The 23,099-nt window shown below is 40.7% G+C and overlaps 1 protein-coding gene across 12 annotated transcripts in view; it reads left to right on the forward strand.

Moving 5' to 3' along the window:
* The window catches only part of Tacc1 (transforming acidic coiled-coil containing protein 1), a 117,387-nt gene that overhangs the window by 69,240 nt on the left and 25,048 nt on the right, over positions 1-23,099 (forward strand). For 3 of the 12 annotated variants that reach the window (XM_021236792.2, XM_087217335.1, XM_013076043.3), the window contains 8 exons: positions 1,671-2,781; positions 5,537-5,572; positions 7,108-7,165; positions 7,431-7,638; positions 9,772-9,824; positions 18,440-18,562; positions 20,238-20,314; positions 22,465-22,508. In XM_021236792.2, coding sequence (XP_021092451.2) covers positions 1,671-2,781; positions 5,537-5,572; positions 7,108-7,165; positions 7,431-7,638; positions 9,772-9,824; positions 18,440-18,562; positions 20,238-20,314; positions 22,465-22,508 — 1,710 coding nt within the window. The remainder of the gene's footprint in view (positions 1-1,670; positions 2,782-5,536; positions 5,573-7,107; positions 7,166-7,430; positions 7,639-9,771; positions 9,825-18,439; positions 18,563-20,237; positions 20,315-22,464; positions 22,509-23,099) is intronic. The other 9 variants (XM_087217332.1, XM_087217336.1, XM_004855332.3 and 6 more) reach the window with 5 other exon arrangements.

The raw sequence follows: 23,099 nt of genomic DNA on the forward strand, positions 1-23,099 counted from the left end.
TTTTGTTTTGTTTTGTTTTGTTTTTTTGTGCCAGGGATTGAACTCAGGACATTGTGCTTGCAAGGCAGGCGGTGAAACCACTGAGCTAAATCACCAGCCCCACATTTGAGTTTTAAACTTTTAATGAAAAGTTTCAAGACTGCACAGCAGAATGAATAGTACAGTGAAAGTTCCCATATACCCATTTCTGGACAACAGTTATTAAGATTTTGGTGTATTTACTTTCTTTAAAATAAAAAAAAATCTTTCTGAAATATGTTATGGCAGATTCGAGGTATCAAGCCCTGAAAGTTTTTTACACACAATAATAGTTAAACACGTTTAAAAACAAAACTGAAATTGGACATTTGTAAATTATCTGAAACATCTGTGCACATTATAATTTATAACCTGCCCAATTGCAATAATTCATAAAAGAGTCTTGATAAAGACATGTGAATGCTTTAAAGAATGATTCCAGAGATGCTCAACTCTTTGATCTTGGATTAGAATTAGGAGGTAGAATTAGAGAATCATCTCTGAATCTCCTTTAAAATCATGAGATATGATAGAAACCAGTTTACCCAGTTTTTGCTGCCACTCTATTACTATTTCAGATAGGAAAGCACTTAATTTATGCTTTATAAAAATTCCTTTATTTACACCATTCTGATAATTTGCAGCATTTTTTTCTTTTAAAACTTCAATTAGGGCTGGGGATTTAGCTCCGTGGTTCCACTGCCTGCCTTGCAAGCGCAAGGACACGAGTTCCATTCCCGGTACCAAAAAAAACCCAAAAACTTCAATTATTTTTCATAAGTTATTAAGATAATTTCTGGTCCAGCCTGGAGACAGAAATTCTAAATTAAAAACAACAACAATAACAACAACAGCAACCAAATCCACATTGCTTTATGATTTGTGTCTTTTTTAAATAAGGGTTATTTTTAAAGCCATTTCTATACCTGTTTTTTCAGATTTGCTTTTTTATTTGGTTCTTCTAGTTTTTAGATTCACAGAGAAGTGATTCTTAGCTGGCTATGGTGGTTTTTTAATTTATTTTTGAAACAGTTTGATTATTTAATTCTGTCCTGTGCAATAGGGAATACTTGTCTTTTGTTTTGTTTTGTTTTGTTTTGTTTTGTTTTTTTGGTACCAGGGATTGAACTTGTGTCCTTGTGCTTGCGCAGCAGGTGGTGAAACCACTGAGCTAAACCCCCCGGCCCAAATACTTGTGTTTTTAACATCCAAAGATTCAGATCTGTTTGCTTCATGAAGTTCTGACCCTGGAACTCTTGCTCTGGTTCTGGGAGCTGCCTCAGTCCTGTTTGAGTTGAAAGTTTCCTCCAGAGCATTTCAGCCTTCAGGATGTTTAACATCACACAGTACACTTTGCATAGATCCTCAGTCTACTTATCCTTTTCCTAAGCATCAGTAGTATTGGCATAATTGTTATTTATATCAGTTGGATAATGCACATAAATGGCTTGGGCTAGAGAAATTCATTTTAGGGCATAGTTCCAGCTCTTACCTTTTAGGCTATACTGTTGTCCTTGCTGAACCTTAGAGATGCTTAGTAAAAATAAAAAGGGAACTGCTCACTATTTTTGTGTGTGAATTTAGTAATAGAAAATATTTATCAGTGCTAGAAAGATACTTCTTTAATAGATGATTTTTGTTTTTTGTTTTAGAATTACAAGCTGATGAACAGCTAATAGCAGAAGTGTTTGACAAACACTCACCTGAGACTTTTTCTGGATCTTTAGGAAATGAAGTACCACAGCCAGCCACCGATCCTCTCTCAGTGAGGGATTTCCAAGAAGAAACTAGTCATGATACCAGCAAAATTTCAGTAGTGAGGCCGTTTTCAATAGAAACCAAGAATCCCTCCGATACCACAGCAGCTCTTGGAACAGAAGCGGCCCATGGCTATGTAACTGCAGTCTCAGGCGAGGCTTTGCCCTCCAGCATGCCACGAGCCACCCAGGACAAGGCAGTGACAGAAGGCAGCATGGGGGTTACACTCGAAGCGTCTGCAGAAGGTGACTTAAAAGCTAGAAGTTCCTGTCCAGAGCCTGTGGCCAGTAGAAGCAAGCTGAAAAAGCCCAAACCTGTGTCCTTTCGGAAGAAAACAATTGGGGGAGAATTCTCAGGGATGGAAACTACCACAGAGGGAAGACCTCTTGCCAGGGTGTCTTATCAGACAAACCCTGAAGAATTAGATGAGAATGTATGTCCTGCTCTGCTGGGAGGTGACAGAAGCCAGAGATCTCCCCCTGGCCTTAAGGAAGCTTCAGACACTTTCATTAGTGACTCCACTGACTCAGGGATTGAGCCACAAGAAGAGATAAGAAGCTCACCTCTCAAGCTTGAGTTCGATTTCACAGAAGATACTGAAAACATAGAGGGCAGGAAAGCCTTTCCAAGGAAACTTGGCAGGAAACCGGGTAACAAACTGACTCCCAAGATACAGAAAGATGGTATCCATGGGCCAGTAGATGTAGAACAGCCTGCAGACCCCACAGCTAGAGACACCTCTCTCTCCCAGGTGCCTTCTAAGCTAGAGCCTGGTCAGTGGGATCATCCCAGCTCTAATTCCTTTGGGAGCCACTCCTCTCTGCAGAGCTCCCCACCCCTCTCCTCTAAGGGCTCCTATGATTGTGACCCAGATAACTTCAGTGAATCCATGGATCCTTTTAAACCAACTACAACTTTAACAAGCCGTGACTTCTGTTCTTCTACGGGTAATCATGTTAATGAAATCTTAGACTCACCCAAGAAGTCAAAGTCGCGTTTAATAACGTGAGTGACAGTGGGTGCTGGGCATTGTGTTCTGTTTAGTATTCTCTGTGGGTTTGGCGGCCAGCTGCTTTGGTTTTGGTGAACTGCATTTATCTTTGAGGTGCAGTGGGGGCACAAACAAAGCTTTTATGCTGCATTTTTCACTGTTTTGCCTAACTCTTGTGTGGGGTTAGAAATATTAGGTTTCCTTTGTAGATTTCTAACTTATTTCTGAATCCTCAGTATACTTAGCCAAGCTGTTTTCCTCCCACCCCGAATACCTCTTTTAATGTTTAAAAAAATTAGATTTGATGGTTTTCAGAAATCCTTGCTGAGAATCACTGAGTGCAGAATTCAAGTGTCAGTGCTAGCCACCATCTTCAGATTCCCTATGGATAAAAAAAAAAGTTCCAAAACTAAAAATTACCTGTCTAGTGTCAGTAATGTGGAAATGGTCCACAAGAATCTTAGGTAAGTGTTTTTCTAAACAGAAAGCTGTGGGGTTTTTTTGTTGTTGCTATTCTTTTTTTTTTTTTGGTACCAGGGATCGAACTCGGGGACATTGTGCTCGTGAGGCAGGTGGCGGAACCACTGAGCTAAATCCCTAGCTGTGTTGCTATTCTTGAAAACAAATTTGCTATGAAAAGTTGATGAGACTACTTATCTTCATGTATGTTTTTGGTTCATTAGTAAGAAGGCAAATTTCTATTGTGTATCAAGACTATTTTAAATGATCAGTTAAACCTGAATAACTTTTATTGTGTGCTCCCTCCGTCCCCTCATTTCTCCTGGGAAACATGAATGATTTTTGCAAGTTTTTTAATTTCCTTGAGTGATCCCTCAGGCCATACTCTATGTCAAGTTTCAGTTTAACTTTGTTACAGGATTACTGTGTCACAAAAATACCCCTTTGTGACATTGTGACATTTTACTAAATATTAGACATAAAGGAAAGGGAAAATGAGAAGTATGGTATTTGTTTGTTTTTTTTTTGGTACCGGGGATCAAACTTGGGACCTTGCGCTTGCGAGGCAGGCGCTGGAACCACTGAGCTAAATCCCCGGACCGAAGTATGGTATTTGTAGTTATCACGAAGTCATTTGTGGAAATACTTTTCAGCATTATGATGACTTAGAAAAAGCACTAGATAGTGAATTATACTGGGAAAGAAAATCCAGAGCTTTAAAGAGCAGAAATAATTGTTTCAAGACATAAAGGTTGAGCAGTGTAGGTATCAGTTCTGTAATAACTCCGGCATATCCCCTACTTTGTCTGAGGGGAATGAAATGTCAGTAGCTCTTGATCTGTTCTGACTATGTAGGAGCAGTTAATGATTGTTGAAATATATTACTGGTTAGGTGTTCACACAGTCCTCTTGTGGCTGTGTTAAGGTTAGGTACTTAGATCTAGCCAGCATGTGGGGTATGTATGGGACACTTCACTACCTTGGTACTTCCTCTCCTGAACATGAGCTGCTTCTGCCTACCTCAGCTGATAAGTAGTCATTTGAGAAGCCTTCCTTCCAGCTGCATGCTGACAATATTAGCCAGTGCATTCATGTCAGAGAAGATTAACTAGCCAACAAGGGAGAAATTTACTCTTTATATTCAGCACCAAGAAGCATTCTGTCTTGAGTTTGCCATTCTCAGCTGGCAGCATTTTCCTCTATTCTGTTTTTGTCAAATGAACTTCTTTTTTGGTACCAGGGATCAAACTCAGGTCCTTGCACTTGCAAGGCAGGCGGCTGAACCACTGAGCTAAATCTCTGGCCCTTGAACTTCTTGATCTAATGTATCTTGTAATTTCTTACATAATCAAAATGCTTATCCTGTTGGATGTTGTGGCTCGCATCTGTCATCCCTGCAGTTTTAGGAGCCAAAGGCAGGAGAAGCTTAAAGTTCAAGTCCAGGCAATTTAGTGGATTAGTGAGACCCTGTCTCAAAATTTAAAATAAATAAATAAAAAGGGCTGGAGATGTAGCTTGTGGGAAGGCCCTGGGTTCAAACAAACAGACAAAACTCTTTTTTCTGCAAGAAAGGTTTGTTAGACCTCTTGTGGAACACTAGGTTCTTGGTTAACAGAACCCTTCATTTGTAGAAAAGACTGAAAATATATTTGGTGGTAGCATCTAGTGGATACTGTAGTTAGAAGTTTTGCATTACATCCAAAAGGATGTATATAGGGCCAGGGATTTAGCTCAGTGGTTTTGCTGCCTGCTATGCAAGCGTAAGGACCTGAGTTCGATCCCCAGTACCAAAAAAAATACAACCCCAAAAGATGTATATAATTGACTTCTAGATTCTTCTATAAAATGGAGACATTATATGATTGGGATTTTGCACATCAAATAAGATAAATTATATGAAATCAGAAGTTTACACTTAATGTAAAGGTAACCAAATATCTTTTTACAAATATATTTTTATTCATATTTTGCCTTTAATCTGAGTGACTAGAGAGTAGAGACTAAATATGTTCAGGAGTGAAATACTGCTTTTATACATTTTCACATATTTAGGAGTGCATTTTTCATCTACAAGTTGAATATGTGGCATTTCTGAGTGTTTAACCACTCCTACTCCATTAGAGTTATGCGGTTAACCATTCAATAGTGCTAACATTCATGAGTATGACATTTTTAATTTATATCTCACCTCATAGAAAGAACTGTGTAGCTTTTGTATCTACCGGACTAAAGATAAATTTCTACTCTTTACATGATTTTTTTCTCCATCTGTCTGTCTCTTTCCTGTCTCTAATTTTGTTGGTGCATCAGGACCACTGAGCAAGTGAAATTTCTCTGTTTTCTGTTGTAAGTACTCTTGCTATTTCTGATTTTCCCTGGGACTGTTGGCAGTTTGCTGCCTCACCCCTGCCCCAACTCTCTCCATAGCATGTTGGCTTCTGTTTTCTGAGTTTGATCTTCCGACTCGTTTGAGTTTGATTTCTTTGGTACCGGGGATCGAACTCAGGTCCTTGCGCTTGCACAGCAGGTGGCGAAACCACTGAGCTAAATCCCTGGCCCTGAGTTTGATCTTCTGATGATTTTTTTTTTTTTTTTTTGCATTTCATTTGACATTTCCTGAGTCAGCTTAGCCTTGCATTGTTTGTACCTAAAGGAGTGGAGAGCGCCCTTCTTTCCCACCTTAGGTACGAGAGCTTGCACACCCTGGCTTGGCACACGTCATGTGGCACTTTAGATGTCAAGACCTGGCTTGGCTCCAAGATCATCAGGTTTGAGGGACTGGACTGCTATTTAATGTTGGAAATAATTAGATTTTTTGGGCTGGGGATATTTAACTCAGTGGCACCACACCTGCCTTGCAAGTGCAAGGTCCTGAAAAAAAGAAAGGAAATAATTAGATTTTTAAAAGTAGTATAAGGCTGCTTGGAACAGGTGGAAAATTTTGCTGATAAATTTTACTGAGTCAACTTTAGTGACAGAGGTTGGCACCTACTAACAGCATTAGGAAATAAGACCCTGAACTAGTGATTGTGCATTTCCTAATAACCTTTGGGCTTGTCTTTTAGTTTTTTTTCCACCAGAGAAAAGTAAGTTGAAAATAATTTCTTTTTGGCAGAGTAGCAGTTACTGGAAATCTTAACTTCATTAAAATAGCAAAACATGAAATAATATTATGATCACAAATGATGTCTAATCTAAAAATAACAGGTCCAAGTTTTCTCCAGTTCTGGGCTTTATACAGTACATGGTGCTCATCTTCCACCTTACTACTTAGTAAGAACGGTTGTGCTCGCTTTGGCAGCACGTATACTAAAAAAAAGTTGTAACTACTTAATAAGAACGCTAACAGTTTACTCAAATACTTTTACTTTTATACCCTCTGTTGACCACAATTCTTTTCTGTAAACACCTAGGTCTAGACTGGAGCTGTCTTAGGAGACTTCTGTGGCTTTTAGGGCAATAAAGAATTTTTAAAGAATCTGGTCCAGCGTGATGATTTTTCTGATGAACATCAAAGTGAAGTGACTAAAGATCAGAATGGAACCTCTTTAACTGCTAAGACTGTACTATCTGGAAGGCTTTTGGTGGTGGGTAATTAAACATGGAAAGAGTCAGAGTATTGGTGTTTGAAAATCCACAGAAGCAAACAAGGTGGTCTTTTTGGACAGTGAACCTAGCCATCATTCTTTGCTTGCCTTGCCTGTTGAGAGAAGACTCGGAGACAGCAAAGGTGTCTGGGTCTCTACTGTGCAGATGTTTGATATGTGTGCTGTCGTATGCTTTGGCTTCTACCTGCATACACTGTGCTCTGCTCCATCTCATTCCTTGAAAGTTGTCATTGTGATTCCAAACTGGCTTGTTTGTGTTTTTTCTCTTTCCAGGAGTGGCTGTAAGGGGAAGAAATATGAAAGTCAGTCTCTTGCTTTGGAAACTTGTCAGGTAAGTCTGTATGTATCACCAGACCCATAGACCAGCGATCCCCAAACTAGAATTTGCGTCCTCCAGGAGTATTTCAGAGTTGGTGTCTGAGTACTCAACTTTAAGGAAACCAATTTTCATATCCTTAAGGTCCTAAAACCATTTGGGAAGGCCCGTATAGACATATATTTGTGTGGAATGTGGCTGCTTGCTTCATTTTCTGAAATGTTATTTTTCCTCGTTGTTTGTCCCCCAATGGGTAATGATTTCTGTGTCGAATTTCCAGGATGAAGGAGCAGTGATCTCCCAGATTTCAGACCTTTCTAATAGGGATGGCCATGCTACAGACGAGGAGAAATTGGCATCCACGTCATGCATTCAGAAATCAGCTGGGGCCATGGTGAAAGGTGAGCCAGAGGAAGACCTGGAGTACTTTGAATGTTCCAATGTTCCCGTGTCTACCATAAATCATGCGTTCTCATCCTCAGAAGCAGGTACGGAAGCATATCTTCATCTTCTTCGTCTCATAAGCATAGAAATGCTTGAAACCCTGAAGCAGGAGGTGCAACCTCTAGAGAGATTAGAGAACACGGTCCCTTGGGGGATAGGTTTCAGATGCTGATCTGTGCTTTGCTGCTTTACCTAGAAAAGAGACCCCCCAAAACTTTATTGAAATACTACAGACACATGTATAAGTGTAGCAGGCTGTCCAGGAGACACTGATATATGATATAGTGCTTGAATTTCTCAATAGTTTCATGTTAATATGGGCAAATTGTAAAGTATAGTGGCCTATAAATATGTCATGCCTTTAGGTTTTTTGTAATTATTGTTTAATAACTAAACGTGTAGCGTCTTACAATATACAACTATTGTTCTGAATGCTGTATATAGATTAACACTTTACTCCAGTAAAGTTCTTGATTTCTTTCCCAAAGGCCCTGTCACCATTCTGATTGGTATCCCTTTTGCCACCCCACCCCCCACCCCCAGACATGGTCTCACTATGTAGCTTATGCTGGGGTTGAAACTGGTAGGTAGCCCTGGCTGGCCGGAACTTGTGATCCTCTTGCCTTAGCCTCTGGAGTACTAGGATGACAGTTCTGTGCCACTATACCTGGCTTAATCCTGAATACTGTACTCTTAGGCCTCCTTTTTTAAATCTATGTATCTGAAATATCTTTTTTTTTTTTTTTTGCCGTCTTCTACAAAAGTTCTACCCATCCTTCCAGGTCTGTCTTGAATGTTTCTTGGGTTCAACTAAACCCTGTGCTCCCACAGCATTTCTTCTTGGCCTTCACATTCCATAGTACCTAGCACAGTGCATTCATTGTAGAAGGGGAAATGTTATAAATGTCTCAAAATTAGGGACTGTGAGAGTTGCATCTTTGAATTTTGTTTGATACAAGTACATGGTAAATATTTATTGAGTTGTACCCTTCCTCACTGGAGAAAATTCCTTGAACAAGGATTTATAGAGAGAGAACTAGGGCACTATTATATATTGTGCTATTCTCAGTAAGCTGGCTGGTTGACTTTGGAAAAGCAGAACAGATTTACACAAGCTGTTACATTGTAACTGATGAGCTTTATCAAAGAAGCAAGCAGAGACCTTGGCCATTGGGGGTAGAAGGGCGGGTGGCTACTGGAAAAAATCAAGGACTATTGACTGGAGAGTCACTGTGGTGGTGGACCTGTATGGATCTATACAGAGATGTTCGGGAAATGGAGCTATGGGAGGGACCCTGTTGGTAAAATGCCTGTTAGCTTTCTGTGAGTATAGGGCATGTGGGAAACAGGACTGTAGCAAGGAATTTGGGGTTGATCAGATAGATCAGGGAAGGCTTTGAAGGGTTTTGAGCATGGGAGTGATGGTCACTTTGTGTTTTAAATAATTAATGATTGACTAAAATGATACTTATTGTTACATGGAAGAGTGTAGTTTTACATTCTGTGTGCTTTTCTATATCTAAATTTTCTATGATGAGGACATATTCTAGTTTTGATTTTTCTCTAGAGTCAGAGTGAAAAGTAAACCTGACACAAGGAAACCAACTAGAAAGGTATAGAAAGGGTAGTAGTTTTGCTAGCTTGAAATTTAAAGCTTATTATTTTATCTACTGCATTACCTAGGTTGAGGGTGTCCTTTGGGGCTAGAATTTAGATTCACTCAGACTTAGTAATAAAATAGCATTCAATGTTATAGTTTCCTCTTTCTGAAACAATTCCATGTTTAGTACAACTCACTAAACTTTCAGTGAACATAAGGGCAGCCCTGCTGCTCTTTTTTTTTTTTTGGTACCGGGGATTGAACTTGGGTCCTTGAGCTCGTGCAGCAGGCGGCGAAACCACTGAGCTAAATCCCCGGTCCCTCCTACTGCTTTTTCTGCTTGAAGATTGACAGTGTTGATGGCTGACTATGCACTCCTCTTTTTTCTGAAGGTGATTGGGCTCTGACAACAAACAGACAGAATCCAACAAATGCCAAAGTTCTCTTTAAAGTCCTGAAATGCTTCTAGTGTACTCATAGTCTTCTCAGGCCTGCACTGGGGCATCCAAGAGTCTTTTACTAGGAGGGAAAGGAACTGCTTTTTCGGGATAGCTATAAAAACGATTTTGTGTTTTAGGCATAGAGAACGAGACGTGCCAGAAGATGGACAAAGAGGAATCTGCTGTACTCGTAAGTTCCTACCCTTGGGGGCTGGTGAGGAGCTCAGGGCCTTTTCGGGAATTGTTGGGAAGCCCACGGAACTTTTTACTCAGTGTTAGGTGATATATATATGTACGCAGTTTCTCCACTTAAGGAACCCATAGTTTATACATAATGTTTTGTATAATAGCCACATGGCCACATTAGGCTGTTGAGCATTTGAGCTGTAGCTAGTTAGTCTGAATTGAGATGGTCAGTATGTGTGGGATACAGCCAGTATTTGAAGACTTCATATCACCTCAAGAAGGGAACATTAGGGGCCAGGGATTTAGCTCAATGGTTCCGCCACCTGCCCTCGCAAGTGCAAGGTCCCAAGTTTGATCCCCGGTACCAAAAAAAGGGGAAGGGAATATTAAATGTCTCAATATCTTTTTATTACTGACTATGTGAGTAGTATTTTTATTATGTTGGGCTAACTATATTATTAAAGTTAGTTTTACCCATTTCTTTTTACTGTTATTGTGGCTGCTAGAAAATTAAAACTTACAGATGCTTTCCAGTATGTTTCTGTTAAGCAGTACTGGCATTTGCTACAAAATGTAAACCAACAGGACCCTGTGGTGAATGTTGTAATAGAATGTGTTCCAGGGCCGTGGGAGCCAAGGTTGGCTGGTTGCATGGCAGGTGTAGGGATAATTGTGCACAATTGCACAAATATCAGGCTGAATCTGAGCTAATTAAAAATAAAGTCTTAATTTTCAACTAGTGTTAGACTTGTAAAATGGCACAAAGAATTAATCTCTGTGTATGTTTTGCCCATATGACTCAAATACTAACATTTTACACAATCACAGTGGCGTCAACAAAATCACTAATACATTCAACGGTCATACAGTGCTTTTTATCTAATATATAAACTTCATTCACATTTGTTCCACAGATGTCCTTTTTGTGGTGCAGCTCCATAGAATCCCCATTATGTAATCATAATACCTTTGGTCTCTAATCTGCAGTGGTTCCTCAATCTTTCTTTGTCTTTAATGACCTTGACATTTTTGAAGAATACTAGCTAATTATTTTGTAGAATGTTTTTCAATTTGTGCTCCTCTGATGTTTATGTGTTATTAAATTCAGCTTATTTATTTGAAATACAGACATAACTGAAGTGACAACATGAATGTCAGTGTGTCCCCTTTTTTGGTAGCATTGACTTTAATCACGTGATTAAGTTTGTAATAAAGATGGTTAAAGTTTGTTCATTTGAGCAAGTCCTAAAAGGAGAATGGGGTATTCCAGGCAGGACAGGTGGCCATACAAAAACAGGGAGTGAGAAAAAGTATAGATTTGAGAAAGGATTATAATTTTTAATAATCTAATGCGATTGGAGGATACTGTGCACATGGAAGGCAAGGGCCAGGTCATCAGGGCCCAGAGATACACTACCAGGAGTTATGGGGTTCATGGTAGAATTGGTAGGTAACCTATTGTAGGATTTTAGGGAGCATTGTGATTGATTATGGTTCAGAGGATGGGATGGAGGCTGAAGAGATTAAACAGGCAGTGCCATAACTGACTTGTGACTTCAGTGATATACCTAGTAGATGGGAGTAGGGTGGGGTGTGAAACTCAGTTTCTGCCTGAACATCTGGGTGGTCATGATTCCCAGGGGCCTCATTGTAACAGCTATCCCACCATCCCATTAGCTAGCTTTCTAAGCCACGAACCTGGGGTCATCTTTTATATTTTTATTCCTTATTCCCACAGGCAAGTTCAAGGCTTGTACTTCTAGAACTAATTGCACATTCATCTACTCTTCTGGAGTCCATGGCCCTACTTGTCATTTTAAAGGTGGTGACAGTTTTTAAGCTAGTCTTCCTGTTTCCAAGCTGTCCCTGTGGCATAAGTCAGAGTAATGTTTTTCAAACACAAAACTGAACTTGTTACTTCTGCTTAAATCTCTTCATCGCCTTCCCTTGTCTCAAGGACAAGTGTAGACTCTTTGTGGCCACCATGGCTTTCTGCAACAGGGCAATCTCTTCTCCCTTGCACATCTGACACTTACCTACCCATACAGGATTTCCTCTCAGCTCCATGAGCCTATCACTTTTAGTCATTCCCTATGAGACTGTAAAAATGGTGAAGGTAGGGACCATGACTATCTTATTGGCAGCTACACTCCAGCACCCACCACCATAAAAATGTTGAATACAGAAGGAAAGGCAGAATTGTGGAGTTCATTTTTAGACATGTGGCTTTGAGGGACCAGTGGGACCAGTTTCTCAGCCCACTTGTGTAGTAGGCAATTGTAAGCATATATCTTGAGCCCAGGAAAGCTTTAAGTTGTGTTTAATATCCTGCAGGCCTTGAACACATGGGTGTCAGTTGGTGGATGTGAGGTAGTGTCGTAGTTACTTTCTTGTTGCTGAGACAAAATACCTGACACCCACAAATTAAAGCGGAAAAGTTTATTTTAGCTCAGTTTGTAGAGGTTTCAGTCCAGAGTCATCTGGCTCCCAAGGAAGGCAGCATGGCAGAGGGACTTCACAGAGGAGAAACAGTCCATGGCAAGGTAGGCAGAAGGCAGCAGAAAGGATCAATAGCAGCAGCAAGCCTCCCTTTTCCTTTTATCCCATCCAGACTGTAAGCCTTTTGGGTGGTGTCACCCACATCCAGAACTATGATTAATCAATCAGTGGACTAATTTAGTGACACACCTGTAATTCCAGCGTCACACCCTTAATCCATATTCACACCTCCGAAAAGCCCCCAGCCACCTCCAAAAAGCCCACCTATGACTGCATGAAGCTTTGGGAAGACATCTAGATATAAGCTATAACAGGTGATGAAATTGTGATTGAAGCACTTTACCTCCACCCACTTTAAAAACAGACTTCAAGGGGCCAGGGATTTAGCTCAGTGGCTTTGCCGCCTGCTGCACAAGCGCAAAGACCCGAGTTTGATCCCCAGTACCAAAAACAAAACAAAACAAAACAAAAAAAACAGACTTCAAGTGTTGACCATTATTACATGCATGCCATGTCACAACATACGCATTTGTAAAAACAACCAGTTGCAGGGCCGGGGATTTAGCTCAGTGGTTTCGCTGCCTGCTGCACAAGCGCAAGGACCCGAGTTCGATCCCCGGTACCAAAAAAAAAAAACCAGTTGCATGATTATCAGCCTTTCTTCATGGGATTCACTGTGATACTTCCTATTCTATTTTCTTTCCTTTTTTTTTCCCTTAGTGTAGAGTATCTGTGCCACTAAATTGTTTTCCTTATTCACGGTTGGCCCATGACCCACAGTATTTCCCTAGAGAATACAGAATGAGATGCCTGACCTCTTAGGTGCACAGGACCTTAGAAGCAGGGTAGGAAGTGAAAAGGAAGAACATACACATAACACACATGGAAATCATTGTCCTCTCAGAGGGGTCTCACACGTTAGTGACATTTGTTTCCAGACAGAATAACTTTTGCTGAGAAACATGTGATCCTCAGCTTTCTTGGGAGTCAGGTCATGTAATCCCACTGTAGCTACTTTCAGAGGTTGAGCCTCAATATCCTTATCTGAAAAAAAGCAGTACCTCTTATCTTTACTTGTGAGAGCATGAAACTCTGTGCTCTGCTACCACCTACCAAAACAACTTGACTGTGCAACTTGGAAACCTGGATCCTTTTGCTTTGGTTTTTTTTTGTTTGGTTGGGTGTTTTTTGTGTGTTTATTTGTGGGCTTGAACTGAGGGTCTTGTGGATGGTAGGTGTGTACTAAACTGCTAAGCTACATCTCCAGCCCTGAGACCAATTCCTTTTAAAGTTTCTCAAGTACAAGAGGAACATTTCCTAGTCTTTTCAGTGTGTAAAAATAGCAAAAGATGATTGAAGAAGGGATTTTGAGTGGACAGAGCTTTGGTCTCTGTATGGCTGCAGACTCAGATGGTTTACCCAATTCTTGAAACTGTTTAAACTTCCTGACTCCCAGCTTATCATAAAATAAGCAGCACCTGTCTGCCTCATCAGAGTGGTGAGGATAAAATGAAATGAAAACATGAAAGATCAAACTGTAACATGTTAGACTGGTGTAAGGTAACAAACATGTCGATAGGAAATAGGTGGGAAAGAATGAAAGAAGGCAGTAGAGAATACTTGCCCCTAGAGCTAGCTGGTGAGGAATGTACATGCTCTCACCCCTTAAAAAGTAATCCCCCCCAAAAAAGTAATCCCGTTACACTCCTTACATAAGCCTACTTCTTTAGAATATTGAAGAAATATTGTGTAAAGAATTTCAGTCTAAGGGCTAGGGATATATCTCTGGTAGAACACTTGCCTAGCATGCTTGAGACCCTCGCTTTAATCTCTAGCACCCACTCTCAAAAGGAAAGAAATTTCAGTCTTCAAAATGTTGAATAAAGATCTGCAGAAGGAAAGAGGGAAGGGAATCTGGATACCCAGATTCGAGGTCAACTTGGGCAGTTTAGCAAATATGTGTCTCCGTATGAAAAATAAAGGGAGGCGGGTTGAAGATGCGGCTCAGGGTTAGAGCATTTGTGTAGCATGCATGAGGCTGGCCCTCAGTTCAATTCCCAATACCACAGAAAAAGACCCCCAAAATATCTCATCTACCATTTACCTTTAAACCCCTTGTCTGTGTTACTTTAGAGTATATTTCTATTGCAGTCTTATGTCCAGTGACAGTTAATGTCTGAGACAAAATACCTAAGACCAGAGCACAGTGAGTGAAGAGGATTAAGTCTTATCTTGCCTTGCAGCTGTTGGTCTGCAGCATTTTTCATTTTATTTTTTTAAGAAGGCTTGGGCCGGGGATTTAGCTCAGTGGTTCCGGCACCTGCTTTGCAAGCACAAGGACCTGAATTCGATCCCCGGTACCAAAAACAAAACAAAAAAGAAGTCTTAAACTCAATACACAAAGATACACACACACAAATGTGTATGTATTCTATATGATGGTAAAGTTAGTGGTTCATAGTAGAAACAGAATTTCTTTTTAGAAGCATAGATCAATGTGGAATAACCAATAATAAACATGTAAAAATGCATCAGTGGAAATATATTAAGAATATGGATGAATATCTACATATGAACACAGATAGATCTAGATGTATTAGTATATATGCACCTGTACATAACTACAAATATACATACATATTTGAAGCAAGAACAATTGATGTGCACTTGAAAGTCAGAAGTTAAATTTCCATTGTATTGTGCTTGATATAAATTTTATCAGTAAATCAGAAGAGATTGTTTGAAAAACTATTAGAAGGGAGAGAGCCCTAATGTAAAATAAAATTAATATAACCAGACCAATAGCTTTCTTCCGTATACTAAATTATTATTCAGAAACATAAAGCAAAACCTTACTTGTAAATTATTAAAATAGTTGAATAATTTTAAAATTACCTATGAAAGTACAAAAAATTTTATGAATAAAATTTTGAAATATTTAACACCTTAGTCTTCTTAAAAGTTGCGCTCATACGGTTTTTCTCAGTTTGTCTAGTTGGAAGTGGCAGTGGCTAGTATCACTCCGGGAACTCAAGGACAGATGGTTGGATGAGGACAGGCACCACAGCACAGCACAGCTCAGTGATGCTAGTTCTGTCTTGCAAGGGTGTCACCCAGAGACTCCATCTCCCTGTAAATTTGCAGCTAGGGTGCTGTTGTGTGAGTGCCTTGCAGGAGCAGGGCAGAAGGGCTAGGCAATATGAAACCAGACCCTTAGAAGGGTACAGTTGACTGATTCAGGCTGTTAAGCACATACTAGAGTCTAACCCAGCCCTAAAAGAGATTGTCTAGCTAGTTCTTTGTGACAGTAGATTTCATAAACTTTTTGCACTGCCTGAAAAGCAACATAAAGGACTAAGGAATGTAATAGGTTAAATCCTAGGAACGTGGCTAAAAAGATCACAGTATAAATTCCTGCCCTGATAAACTCATCTGTTGGATTTTGAGCGGCAAGGCTGGTGGCATGTGGATGGTGCCATGAGGAATGACCAGGAAACAGCTGGAGACATCAGAGCCTCTCACCTGGCCACCATCTCTAGTCTGATCTCCCACTGGTAGCCTCTGAATGCTGCCTGTTGAGGACATCAGTCTGTTAGTATTAGGTGGTTGCATGATTAGGCCAAGTAGACTCATATATCCCCTCCACAAATGAATGTGAACTTTAGCGTGGATGGTAGTATTTTCCTTGCTAAGGAGACTTGGACTTTTCCCCAAATTCTCAATAACATGATGGCCATGAGAGACACAGGCAGTTTCCTCGAGCCGGCTGGATTTGGAGACTCTGACTTAAAATGATAAGAACTCAAGACTGATTGTGAAATGTATTAGCTTAAAATCACAAAGGCAAACAGGTTGACCAAGTTCATTTCTCCCTTTAGACAAGTTATAGCAGAAGCAAGATTGTGAGAAGCTTTTTTTTAATTAAAAATAAGGCACAGTGCCTGGTATGGTGGTGCATGCCTGTAATCGCAGCACTAGGGAGGCTGAGGCAGGGGGATTGCTGTGAGTTTTAGGCCAGCCTAAACTGCATAGCAAGACCCTGTCTCCAAAAAACAAAGCACAGGTAGTTAATGAGATGATCCCCATATCCAGGGGTGTATCTGGGTCCCTAACAAATTGATCCAAAATTTAGTGTCTTAAAACAGCAAACATTACTGTCTCCTTGTTTCTGTAGGTTAGGAATTCTAAAGTGGCTTTGCTGGATGCTCTGACTCTGGTCTCTTGTGACTACAGTTATCATTCAGGGCAGTGATCTTCTCTGGGTGTGACTTGGGGTGGTTTCAAGTTCGTTCACATGGTTGTTGGCATAGACCGTAGTTTCTTCTTATGGGCCTTTCCCTAGAACCTCTCCAAACATGGAAGCCACAGCCTTTCTGTAAGCTAATCTCAGAAGTGACATGTAGGACTGTTGGCATATCCTAGTGAGTCACTGTGAAGTCCAGCCTCACCCAAAGGGAGGAGCTATACGAGAGAGTTCGTATTAGGGGGTGGGGGGCTGTAGAGCCATGGTGAAGGCTGCCACCACAAGTTCCCCTCATTCTAGCAATAGATCTATCCCAGTATAGAAAGGTTCTGGGGGAACTTTGGAGGGCCCTGCTAGATTGTGGCTTTTGTATTTCCCTTTTCTGTGGCTTAAGATAAGTTTCTTTCTTGGGTCCATGGCTGAGGTCTGTGGAGCTGTCTGCTAAATTATTCATCTGTTTTTGAACATTTAGAAAGAGAGGGTGAAGTTATAATGACCCAGAAAAGTTTAAAAGCCACTGGTCTAAGTATATGTTGGACTTTCTGTTTCATCATGGTTAAAACAAGATACATGAGGCCTGCAAACCAAAACAAAGAAAAAAAGACACTGAAGAATGGATTGATTATAAATTAATAAGTAATTATAATTGTAGTCACGTTTAATAAGTATTTGTGATTAAGTTGTAATCACACTTAAGTTTATTAAAATTATCCCCAAGTCACTTTGGCTGGCTTTCGATTTGATCATAGGTGGGGCTTGGATGTGTGATTCTAAATTAGTCCACTGATTTGTTTGCATAGTTCTGGGTGTGATAATGGGAAGGCCCACCCTGGCTGTGAGTGCTACCCTAAGCTACCTTGTGTATCTGGATAGAATATAAGGGACCGAAAGAGGGCTGCTATCAGCATTCACTGCTTTGCTGCCCTCTGCCTGTCCTGCTATGAACTGTTTCTCCACTGCTATGCCACCCTGCTTTGGAGCCAGCCAACTATGGACTGACACCTCTACAAACTATGAGCCAGATAAACCTTTCCTCCTTAACTTGTGGGTGTCAGGTATTTTGTCTTAGCAATGAGAAAAGTGACTAAGACAAACGCCTTTTGAGAAGGAAGATAGTCCATGTCCTTGTGAAAAACAAAATACTAACCTACTATGGTTCTCTGGAGGTAAGTTTATCATAGAATCAAATTGGTGCCTCAGAAGATAAATACTACCAGAAGTGAGCTGAAAATGTAATAGAGAACAAAACAAACCAGGCACAGGACTTGACTTACATGTGACCACTGTATACGGGCAAGTCATGGGGTGCTCCCAGCAGCATTGCTGGGTTATAGCAGGCCTCCACTGCAGAGCAAGTGGTGTTCATGTTGTTCCGGTCATCCAAGGGGACGCCTTCACCCTGGAGATTAGTAATTCATCTTAGAAACATTTCCACCCATAGGGCTAAATAAAGACATATACAGATATCCATAGGTAGAAGGGACAGCTGTCACTATTGTAGAAAAATTGTTTGTGTGGAGCATATCACTCCCAGGAACCCTCAGAAAAAATGAGCCATTAAATGTGTCTCTTTAACACTTGTGAGTCTTTTGTGACTAACCACTTGATAATTACCATTTCTTCCTTTTGGATAAAAAGAAAACTTGTCCAGCTTATCTGTTCAGCAAACTCAAGACTAGCCTAATAATCATTAGAACAATTTTTCTTTTGTGGTCCTGTAACTAGATTGTTTTTTAATGCTTCCTTCTTGTTTTGTTTTGTTTCTACAAAGCATGTTTTAAAAGAGTGTGATCAGTTTAATAATAAGGAAATTATTGAAGGATATGGAGGTTAGGTAGCTGAGGACTAAGTGTATTCAATGTGATTTCCCCACACAGGGACTACATGTGTCCTCAGAGAAGGCCCCTGTGTCTGTGGTCTGCGACAGTGAGAGCCCCCTGGATGGAATCTGCATGAGTGAATCAGATAAGACTGCTGTGCTCACCTTGATAAGAGAAGAGGTAAAGGCCTTCTGGTTCTGTCTGCTTGTCACTCTGTTTCTTTGTAAAGCCCATGTGCCTGCCAATAGATTCCATCTCTGTTGGCTTGAGATTCTTTCCCTGTAGTTTGTGTACTCACTAAAGGGCTCACTGTAAAACCCAGCGTTAGTGCTGGAGTCTGATATGCTGGTTTCCAGGAAAAAAGTGGATGTTCTGAGACATTCTTAGAAATTTTGTATACTTCTTTCCCTTTTTAGTCTTGAAGCTTTAAATATCTAAGTTAGCCAACTCTGCTCTGGTCTGTGTAAGCTCATGCCAAAGAATGTGTCAAATTCTAGTCTTGTCACAGTATAAAATTAGTTCCTAATTCCATCCATTCTTTAAACAGTTTGTCTCCCTGTTCCTATATTGTGTTTACTCAATAGCTCCTATTCTACTTAGATTACTGGCCTGCTTTTCCCGGGTGATCTGAAAATATGGAAGACACTGTTAACACTCTGCCGATCAGTTACCACCCTCTTCTGACACATGTCTGTGCTGTATCTTATGTGTATGACTTGTGTTTCTTAAAACTTCCTCCTTTTTAAAAAGATAATTCTCTTGATGTAGCAAGCTTGGTTTTGTTTTGTTTTGTTTTTGTACCAGGGATCAAACTCAGGTCCTTGCACTTGCGCAGCAGGCTGCGAAACCACTAAGCTAAATCCCCAGCCCTGCAAGCTTGGTTTTATATATGATGAAAGTAGTTAAGCACCACAGTTGTAGGTCTTTCACCATTTTATAAAAGAGCTTTAAGCTGGTAATGCAGGATGTCAGTGCTGTTGTCAGGTTGGGCACAGTGGTGAGACCTGTCAGAATCTTATAAATGAGAAAAGGGATTTCATCTTCCTCCTGAAAGTTAGACTATGACTTGACCACTTTACAGATCAAAGCAAAGATGTCCCTTGTCACCAGAAGCACACAGGTGGCTTCTGTTCTTGAAATCCTTATTAAAGATAACAAAATAAGGAGCTTACCAATTAGAAGAGGGAAACACAGCCCGGGAAGAGCTGTGAAAGGACAGCTGTGAATTGCCTCCCGGCCCTGACCAGGGAAGTGGAGTTAAGGGATGGATTTAATGTGTGTCTTTCCAGTTAGCAAGCACATCCCAAATATGGATATGGGTTCTGGTCTGACTAGGAAGATCCTGCCCACTGTGCTGGCTGCTAGAGAGGGATGTACCCAACCTGGGGGATTATCCTTTTGTGCCCCACCTTCCAACTCCATCCTTATTAAGCAGTCAGAGATGTCTTGTGTCAGTTTCTAACATTCTGATTTGTGGCACTTTGATTTCTCATCCCAAAGAAAATTGATAATCTGGTACTGCTGCAATTATGTGGCTTTGGTGAAGGTGAATTTGCCAGACAGATGGCTCTGCCTTAGTGTCCTGCCTGGTCAGGTTTTAGGCCTACAGAATTGAGAGCCAGTCTCTGGGCCACGTTAGAATTCAGAGGTTGTTCCTCCTTACCCTGGTGGCTATGTTTTAGCCCTCCATGTGGTTGTATGTGCCCTTTTCCAAAAGTTTAGGAAGGTTAAAGAAATGCTGAGGTTTTATATTCCTGTTGTCGTAGGTTGTACTTGATTTTGTGTTTTCAGTCTTCAATGTTGAATTCAAAGATTATAATAGACTGAGTTAAGACCAAGCTTTATTTTGATTTAGATAATCAGTAAAGAAATTGAAGCAAATGAATGGAAGAAAAAATATGAAGAGACTCGGCAAGAAGTCTTGGAGATGAGGTTAGCCTGGAAGCTGGGGGGAGGTCAGAGGCCTTTGTGCAGAGGTGTTTACTTGTCCCAGGGCCACTCCTGAGAGCCCGAGGGCTTGCTCTAGGCATTCACAGTGGGACTGAGCTGTGAGTGATAGCCCTCTACTCCAGTAGCGCAGGTTGTCTTGGGTTGTTCAGAGTATTACATATATAAGCAGAACTTCATAGTTCTTGTCTTTTTTTGGTGGAACTGGAGATCGATCCCTAAGGGCTCTCTACCACTGAGCTACTTCTCCAGCCCTTTTACTTTTTTTTTTGGTACCTGGGATCAAACTCAGGACCTTGCACTTGTGAAGCGGGTGGCAGAACCACTGAGCTAAATCCCTGCCCCTGCTTTTTTACTTTTTAAAATTTTATTTATGTTTGTTTTGCTTTGTGGCAGTAGGAATTGAACCCTGGACCTTTGCACTGAACTATACCTCAGCACCTTTATAAATTTTGAGACAGGATCTCACTATGTTGCCCAGGCTGGGCTCACACTTGCAGTCCTTCTGCCTCAGCCTCCCAGAGTGTTGGGATTATAGGTGTGTGCCTTCATGCCCAACAGTAGTTGTCCAGGCTGGGCTCAAATTTGCAATCTGCATGCCTAAGTTTTCTAAGATCTGGGATTACAGGCATTTTTTTAAAGAATTGACAGAACTTTATAGAAATGTCTGTTTGGAATACAGAGTGATAAGATTTATTGACTTGTTTTAGGATAGAAACATTGAAATGCATAATACTTTCAAAAAGTTAATTATATGTGATACTTTATGTTACATAATCACCAAATAGATTATAACAAGCATGTTAAGAGGAAACAAAACTGATTTACTTTAAACTGAAATATTTTTATTTTTCCTGGTCACTGTCTAGTTATGAGCTGTTCAGTATCTAAAAATAGCATCAAAGAGGAAAAGAAAAAAATGTATAAATAATTCGTACAGCATACATTCGGCACTTGAGTGATTAAGAACATTTTATTTATGACCACTCTAATTTGTGGCTACTGTATTACTTGTTTTTTTGAGCAGTGCTAGATGTAAGGCCCTGTGGTGGGCTGGGTGCAGAGTAAGGGACAGCCGTGGCTTCAGAGAGAGAGCTCACAGCCACCATCAGTAGGAGCTTGGATGTAGAGGACACCACCAGTGAGGGACCCCAGGGAAGAGTCCTGGCACTGCACAGGGTCGAAAGGACACTGTGGTACTTCACTAGATGAAAGGTTCATCTGAGAGGGTGATCCTTAAAGTCTTTGAATAAGTGAGGTACTTTTGTAATTAGGATATAAAACTTTCAACTGCATCAGAGGGGACAGGGTACCTAGAAAGGTGAATTGGAGCAAGGAAAGCCTGAAGTCAAATTGGCTCTTGTAGGAAGTGCTCTGAAGAGTTAACTGAAGAAATAAATATTTATAGGCTAATAAATACTGTTCAGTTACTAGCATTGAACTCATGGCCAGTGGCCCTTTAACTCATCTAAATGAAGCTTCTTTATCACGTGTATTAAGGCACACCATGTTATAGGGTAAGTTTGAACTTGCAGTCCTCCTACCTCAGCCTCCCAGAGTGCTAGGATTATAGCTATGTACTACCATCCCTGGCCGAAAAGATTTATTTGTCTGGGTGGAATTAGTCTGTTGTCTTGAAGTATTCAAATAGATACACAGAGAAAGTAAAGGCCTTTGTTTTTACAAATAGAATAAAAGACTTATTAAACAAAATATTAAGGAAACATTTTTGGGCTGGGGATGTGGCTCAGTGGTAGAGCATATGCTTAACATGCACAGGGCCCTAGGTTCATTCACCAGTACCAAAAATTATAAACAACATTCTGTTGTGTCCCCCCTGTTCTGTGGGGCTGCGAGTACAAACCTTGTTTGTTTTTGGTTTTGGGTTTTTTTTGTACTGGGGATTGGACTCAGGACCTTGTTGTTTGTAAGGCAGGTGGCAGCAGCACTGAGCTAAATCCCCGGCCCACAAGCCTTTTTAAGAAACCTAAACAAAAAGGGGATGGGGGTGCAGGTGAACAGGTTATGTAAATTTTTAAAGTGTGTGTTAATGAGTTTAATTGTTGGGGCAACATTTCTCTAACTTTCATTGTTTGCAAATTTTGTTCTGATAATACATTTTTTTTCTTATTTAGGAAAATTGTGGCTGAATATGAAAAGACCATTGCCCAAATGATTGGTAAGGAGAAAGCTTCTTCCTAGGATATGAGCCATAGGATCTGTCCTGGCTTGTTCTGACTGCCATAGTCTGAGTGGATTATAAACAGGAGACATTTCTTTCTCACAGTTGTCAAGGCTCTGGCAGATTCAGTGTCTGGCAAAGGCCTCTTCCTCTCAGTGCAGTGATGGAGAACCTTTTAGAAACCAAGTGCCCAAACCAACCCAAAACTCACTTATTTATCACAAAGGGCTAACACTGCAATTAAACCTTTTTAGTTTAAAAAAACACCTGTTAGGGCCAGTGATTTAGCTCAGTGGTGCCACTGCCTGCCTTGCAAGTGCAAGGTCCCAAGTTCGATCCCGGGTACCCCCAAAAAACCAAAAAACACCTGTTATCTGATGCTCCAGTGCTGACAAAGATGCTTTGCATTCCCGATAGGTCCGCCACCACTGTCTTAGTCCCTTCTCACTTCATTCTCACATGGTGGCTGGAAGGCTGCCTAGTTCTCTGGACCTGCATCTGTCTCTCTTCCCCTGGGGTCCCTGGGGTGTATGTATCTCTCCCTCCTCCCCTCCCTCTTTCCCTATCTCTGACACATAGTCGTTGTAT

Source organism: Heterocephalus glaber, unplaced genomic scaffold (genome assembly GCF_053883595.1).
Source record: "Heterocephalus glaber isolate CG9 unplaced genomic scaffold, H.glaber_assembly_v1.0 deba00001461, whole genome shotgun sequence".
Taxonomy (NCBI): Eukaryota; Metazoa; Chordata; class Mammalia; order Rodentia; family Bathyergidae; genus Heterocephalus; species Heterocephalus glaber.